Raw genomic sequence first — 7,500 nt, 5'->3', positions numbered from 1 at the left:
CTCGCCCTGATTAGGATGGCAAACACACCGGGTGAGCACACCCCCATCGCCCTGCAGCCCGTGGGTGGCCGACCGCACTTACCAAACAACCGCGGCTACCACTTGCTGGCTACTGAGGAAAAAACACCAGCTTTATTTTCAACTGCTAAATTGCACTGATACTTTTCTTGTTCCTTCTGCTGCCTTCAGAAGTGTTTGTACTTTGTACTGGCAGACACTCACTCTTTTTACATTGTGAAAACACATGCCTGAGCTCTATGGATAGATTTTAAGCATTTTAAATCATTTTTTTTTTTTTACATAAAAAGTTTAGATTTGTGTGTGTGTGTGTGTGGGGGGGGGGGGGGGGGGGGGGGTGACCCATCTCAAAGTCTCCAAGTAAGGATGGAGGAGTTCTGTCTTTTTTCTGCATCAGGGCTTGACTGATTCTGCTGACTCCTGCCTCTGTAAATGCCTCTTTTTATGGGCGCAGTAATGGTCCCTGAGGCGTGGGTGTCTCCAGCCCTCTGCTCTGCAGATAGGGCCTGTTCCTGGCACTCCACCAGGGGCTCTATCGCCTCGCCCCACGCCGCTGTGGGGTTACGGCTACAGCATCTGTTTTCATTTGAACCTATGCTCCACAGTCAGCATGAAGCTTGACACACCCGGCTTATTAAACACCTTGCTATAAGACTGTGAACAATGCAATTTCAGACCAGTCGTCCGTGGTCAGGGGCAATATGAGTAGGGTTTGCAGAGAACTGATGCTTTAAGGAATCATTCAGTAAAGTGTTTTAGGATTTGTCAAAATCCAGAGTCAAGGTGTGCTTGTGCTTTACTCAGGGCTTTTCCCAAGATGCAGGGGCTCATATTGTGTGTGCCGTGCCTTGGTGTAAGTAGACTTGGACCCCCGGCTGTATAATTGCTCGCTGCGACTGCTGTGTGTGTGTGTGTGTGTGTGTGTGTGTGTGTGTGTGTGTGTCTGTGTTCGTATGTGTGTGTGTCTTATGTCTGCAAGAACAGTAAAATTGAGAGATGAATGAGGTGTGCAAATTGTGAGTTTAATAGCTTTCGGGGTTTGATCTGGCTGTTATGTTTGGAGACGGCACACAGGCTGGATTTGCTCACTGCGCAATCTCCAGATATCTGCAGTTTGGCTTTCCCTGCTAATTCTCTAGAAACACTGGCTCTGCAGTGATCTGATTATTACATATTAAGGGGGCTTTTTAGCTCTCCTTAACTCTGATTCTTATGAATATACACAAAAGGTTTTGTAAGCAGTTTACCCAAACAGCCTGTTTTGTGAGACTAGATTTTATCAAATAAAAAAATAATGTTTATACATACAGACCAGCAGTTCCTTTCCAGCTCATCTGAGTTCGGATGTTAGTACAACCACCGCTCTTTGGAGCTCCTTTGCACTTAGCCTGTTCTTCTGTTTGAATTGCCAAAAAGCAGGGTAGTTTGCCCCTCGACGGGGCTTGCAGAAACGTCTCTCCGGGGCTTAACTTGATAGCATCCTCTGGCTATGACTCCTGCAGTCTGCGTAAGGGTTATGATCCACAGCAGAGGTCTGGGGGGGGGGGGGGGGGGGGGGGGGCGTCGATAACCTGGCCCTCGAGGGTGCACTGCGACCGCTGGAGAGGAGGGAGTCGGAGTGGCACTGGCACAGGAGGAGAGGCGTGAGCCTGGAGGGAGCTCGGCACTGCCAGCGCGCACAACTGCTTAGCATTCGCCCCACGCTGGCTGCAGGGAGCCGCATTAAATTGGGATCAGGCAGATTAGAGTCTAATATAGCCGGCTATTAAAGGCTGCAAATGAGAGCGGTGGGTTACAGTCGGAGCAGGGGCCCCCTCACCCAGGCCTGCTGCCTCCGTAGCCCTCAGCTCACAGCGCATATGCGGCGGTAGACGTTAATGCTACACACATGCAACACACACACTCGCGCACACAAGCAGGCAGACACATATATGCGCATGCTGGCTGTTACAGTTATATATGTCCTGAGCTGAATTTCCTGCTATAAAAGATGAGTAGAATTTGTCTGGAGATTTTATTCGGAGTGCAAAATTACGTGGACAGCACTAAAGAAAATCTGTCTCTCTAAGAGTGTAGATTTTATAGATTTGTGTGACTAGATTTCATCAGGCTGGGGAAGCCAGGCTCAGGACCACACAAACTAAGCATAACCTGTTTTGACCTCATGGAAAGGGGAGATCTCTAGGAATTAGGAGAAATTGTGTCTTTACCACCTAATACATCTTGCATCCTAATTTATACAGTTTTATAGATGGACATACTGATCTTATTGTTGTTACCGTTTCCATTTTAAAGGGTCACACCTTAGATGGATAGTTGTGGGCACCATCAGCAGTAGTGTGTGTAATGATTAGTAGTGGACTTGGTTGTGGACTCCATTGGAAGCTGTGTGTGTGTGTGTGTGTGTGTGTGTGTGTGTGATGGTTAGTTGTGGACTCTGGCAGAGGTGTGTGTGACTCCGATGACAGGTATGTGAGTGTGATGACAAGCCTGATTGCCTCCTGCTCTGTGCTTGGCTGGGGCCTGTAGACACCCTCTGTCTCTCCACTGTAGACACCCTCTCTCTCTCCACTGTAGACACCCTCTCTCTCTCCACTGTAGACACCCTCTCTCTCTCCACTGTAGACACCCTCTCTCTCTCCACTGTAGACACCCTCTCTCTCCACTGTAGACACCCTCTCTCTCTCCACTGTAGACACCCTCTCTCCACTGTAGACACCCTCTCTCTCCACTGTAGACACCCTCTCTCTCTCCACTGTAGACACCCTCTCTCCACTGTAGACACCCTCTCTCTCCACTGTAGACACCCTCTCTCTCTCCACTGTAGACACCCTCTCTCTCTCTCCACTGTAGACACCCTCTCTCTCTCCACTGTAGACACCCTCTCTCTCTCCACTGTAGACACCCCCCCTCCACTGTAGACACCCTCTCTCTCTCCACTGTAGACACCCTCTCTCTCTCCACTGTAGACACCCTCTCTCTCTCCACTGTAGACACCCTCTCTCTCTCCACTGTAGACACCCTCTCTCTCTCCACTGTAGACACCCTCTCTCTCCACTGTAGACACCCTCTCTCTCTCCACTGTAGACACCCTCTCTCCACTGTAGACACCCTCTCTCTCCACTGTAGACACCCTCTCTCTCTCCACTGTAGACACCCTCTCTCCACTGTAGACACCCTCTCTCTCCACTGTAGACACCCTCTCTCTCTCCACTGTAGACACCCTCTCTCTCTCTCCACTGTAGACACCCTCTCTCTCTCCACTGTAGACACCCTCTCTCTCTCCACTGTAGACACCCCCCCTCCACTGTAGACACCCTCTCTCTCTCCACTGTAGACACCCTCTCTCTCTCCACTGTAGACACCCTCTCTCTCTCCACTGTAGACACCCTCTTTCTCTCCACTGTAGACACCCCCCTCCACTGTAGACACCCTCTCTCTCTCCACTGTAGACACCCTCTCTCTCTCTCCACTGTAGACACCCTCTCTCTCTCCACTGTAGACACCCTCTCTCTCTCCACTGTAGACACCCTCTCTCTCTCTCCACTGTAGACACCCTCTCTCTCTCCACTGTAGACACCCTCTCTCTCTCCACTGTAGACACCCTCTCTCTCTTCACTGTAGACACCCTCTCTCTCTCCACTGTAGACACCCTCTCTCTCTCTCCACTGTAGACACCCTCTCTCCACTGTAGACACCCTCTCTCTCTCCACTGTAGACACCCTCTCTCTCTCCACTGCAGTCTCTCTTTCCACTGCAGACACCCTCTCTCTCTCCATTGCAGTCTCTCTCTCCACTGCAGACACCCTCTCTCTCTCTCCACTGTAGACACCCTCTCTCCCTCCACTGCAGACACCCTCTCTCTCTCCACTGTAGACACCCTCTCTCCACTGCAGACACCCTCTCTCTCTCCACTGCAGTCTCTCTCTCCACTGCAGACACCCTCTCTCTCTCCACTGCAGTCTCTCTCTCCACTGCAGACACCCTCTCTCTCTCCACTGCAGTCTCTCTTTCCACTGCAGACACCCTCTCTCTCTCCACTGCAGTCTCTCTTTCCACTGCAGACACCCTCTCTCTCTCCACTGCAGTCTCTCTCTCCACTGCAGACACCCTCTCTCTCTCCACTGCAGTCTCTCTTTCCACTGCAGACACCCTCTCTCTCTCCACTGCAGTCTCTCTCTCCACTGCAGACACCCTCTCTCTCTCCACTGCAGTCTCTCTCTCCACTGCAGTCTCTCTCTCCACTGCAGACACTCTCTCTCTCCACTGCAGACACCCTCTCTCTCTCCACTGCAGTCTCTCTCTCCACTGCAGACACCCTCTCTCTCTCCACTGCAGTCTCTCTTTCCACTGCAGACACCCTCTCTCTCTCCACTGCAGTCTCTCTCTCCACTGCAGTCTCTCTCTCCACTGCAGACACTCTCTCTCTCCACTGCAGACACCCTCTCTCTCTCCACTGCAGTCTCTCTCTCCACTGCAGTCTCTCTCTCCACTGCAGACACTCTCTCTCTCCACTGCAGACACCCTCTCTTCCCGCTGCTGGCTCTGCTGTTTGAGAAGTGCGAGCAGGCCACACAGGGCTCTGAGTGCATCACGTCAGCCAGCTTTGACGTCGACATCGAGAACTTCGTGCACCAGCAGGAGCAGGACCGCAAGCCATTCTTCAGCGATGACCCTGAACTCGACAACCTGGTGAGTTCTACACGAAAACACCCTCTGCTGGTAGAGGCAATCACCACATCTACATTACTGTAAAGAAGAGGCTCTTGAGAGAACTTTGAAGAGGTTTAAATCAAAGAAATTAGTCACATTTCTTTATAGCTCTTGTGCTCTCTCTCCCTCTCCCTCTCTCTCACTGCACTCTCCATGGCCTGACAGCGAGCAGTAATTAGAAATTAGGCGAATGAGGAAAGAAGAGCTTGGTGGTGGTGGTGGTGGGTGTCGGAGGTCAATGTTCATCATTACCCGGGCTCCCGCTTGACTAGTGCGGCTCAGTCAATTAACTCTGCATCTGTTGGGTTTTACGATGGGCCAACTGTACTCTGCCCCGCGTCCCTCACCACGGTAACAGTGGCAGGGCTGCTGTGCCACCCGGGCAAGGGGACGGCCCGGCACCCCTTGTGAAATGAGCTGCGGTAATTGGCAGATTTATATCCTCCTTGGCAAAGCACTTTTTAGCCCCTTTGGCCGTCCTTGAGTGCTGACTTTGAAAGACCGGCATTGGCGAGAAGCAGGCTAAAATACGCAGAGTCCGACACGCTGGCACGCGTTTTGTGCCAGAATTCTTTACGTCATCCCATGTGTTAGGCTCTTCTGTATGGCCACCTAAGTGGGATTACTCAGTGCAGTCTTGTTAGATAGACGTGTATGAACGGTGGACTCAGGGGTTTGAAAAGACCATCAAATGAACATGAGGTCTTCACAGACGTTTCTGATGAAGGGCTTCTGTGTGTGTCAGATGGTGAAGGCCATCCAGGTGCTGCGTATCCATCTTCTGGAGCTGGAGAAGGTGAACGAGTTGTGTAAGGACTTCTGCAACCGCTACATAACTTGCCTCAAGACCAAGATGCACAGTGACAATCTTCTACGCAATGACCTTGGTGGGCCCTATTCGCCATCGCACACAAACCTGCAGCAGGTAACATACACACACACTCGCGCGCGCGCACGCACGCACGCACACACACACACACACACACACACACACACACACAAACATACACATATACACACACTCGTGCGGGCACACACACACACAAACATACACCACACACTCACACACACACACACAGAAAGTAAGAATGCACACTTCAGATACACACACACACACACACACACACACACAGTAAGTAAGAATACACACTTCACACACACACACACACACACACAGTAAGTAAGAATAAACACTTCGCACACACACACACACACACACAGTAAGTAAGAATACACACATACACACACACACATACACACACACACACTCACACACACACACACACACACACACACACACACACACACACACACACACACACACACACAGTAAGTAAGAATACACACATACACACACACATACACACACACACACAGTAAGTAAGAATACACACATACACACACACATACACACACTCACACACACACACACACAATAAGTAAGAATACACACTTCACACACACGCACACATACACATACACACATACACACAGTAAGTAAGAATACACACATACACACACACACACACTCACACACACACAGTAAGTAAGAATACACACATACACACACACATACACACACTCACACACACACACACAGTAAGTAAGAATACAAACATACACACACACATACACACACACTCACACACACAAACACACACACACAGTACGTAAGAATACACACATACACACACACACACATACACACACACACTCACACACACAAACACACACACACAGTATGTAAGAATACACACATACACACACATACACACAGTAAGTAAGAATACACACATACACACACACACACACAGTAAGAATACACACTCACACACACACACAGTAAGTATGAACACATACATACACACACACACACACACATACACACACACACACACACACTCACACACCTCTCTCCCTCCCTCTCTCTCTCTCTCTCTCTCTCTCTCTCTCTCTCTCTCTCTCTCTCTTTTCTGTGTCTGTCTGACTGTCTGTCTCACTTTCCTCCAGGACCTGCTGCAGAGCTCCTCCCCCTCTCTTCCTGTGTCCAGCTCAGTTAACCCCTCGGGCATCGTGGTTCCTGCCGGCTCTCTGCCTCAGAGTAACGTGACCATGACCACTATCAACTCACAGGTGGTGTCAGGTGAGTGAGTGCTCACAGGTGGTCTGTCTCCACACAACGAAAAGACGTAGGGGAGGACTTTGGACCTGCAGAGACGCCTAAGACACCACGTGCACTGTAGATATAGCCTGCCTGAGGTGAACGAGTGAATCTGGACTTTCACAGAGCAAACTCCCTCTGCTCTGCTCTTTGAATTTGAGGAGTTCCTTAGTGAATAGTGTATAGGGAATTCCAGTTCTTACAGATAGTGCTGTTTTCTGAGCTTTTGTATGTTCTACTCTGCATGTGTGTGTGCGCGTGTGCGCGCGTGTGTGTGTGTGTGTGTGTGTGCGTGTGTGGCGGTGGGGAGGGGTTCCCACAGGTGGGACACTGTATCAGCCCGTTGCTATGGTGACCTCTCAGGGGCAGGTGTTAACACAGACTCTACCGCAGGGGACCATTCAGATACAGAACACACAGGTGAGTGAACACATACACACACACATTCACACTTACACATGCACAGAACAATACCTACACTCATGTGCCTCAAATTCAAATCTTTGAACAGATTTCAAATAGGGAATTTGTCGAAAGATACAGGCAGATTTGAAAAGATGCAGAAATTCTGGACTGTTTATAGCCGGAGTATTCACATCCAGTGTCAC

At 50.1% G+C, this 7,500-nt stretch overlaps 1 protein-coding gene across 3 annotated transcripts in view; it reads left to right on the top strand.

Moving 5' to 3' along the window:
* The window catches only part of LOC113579045 (pbx/knotted 1 homeobox 2), a 50,826-nt gene that overhangs the window by 38,190 nt on the left and 5,136 nt on the right, over positions 1-7,500 (top strand). For all 3 annotated transcript variants that reach the window (XM_035535935.2, XM_081702524.1, XM_081702525.1), the window contains 4 exons: positions 4,539-4,710; positions 5,477-5,656; positions 6,742-6,874; positions 7,215-7,312. In XM_035535935.2, the coding sequence (XP_035391828.1) occupies positions 4,539-4,710; positions 5,477-5,656; positions 6,742-6,874; positions 7,215-7,312 (583 nt within the window). The remainder of the gene's footprint in view (positions 1-4,538; positions 4,711-5,476; positions 5,657-6,741; positions 6,875-7,214; positions 7,313-7,500) is intronic.

This window comes from Electrophorus electricus, chromosome 19 (genome assembly GCF_041902795.1).
Source record: "Electrophorus electricus isolate QZ-2024a chromosome 19, ASM4190279v1, whole genome shotgun sequence".
Lineage (NCBI taxonomy): Eukaryota > Metazoa > Chordata > Actinopteri > Gymnotiformes > Gymnotidae > Electrophorus > Electrophorus electricus.
Note: the sequence above shows the minus strand (reverse complement) of the source record. Positions and strands in the feature narration are given on the sequence as shown.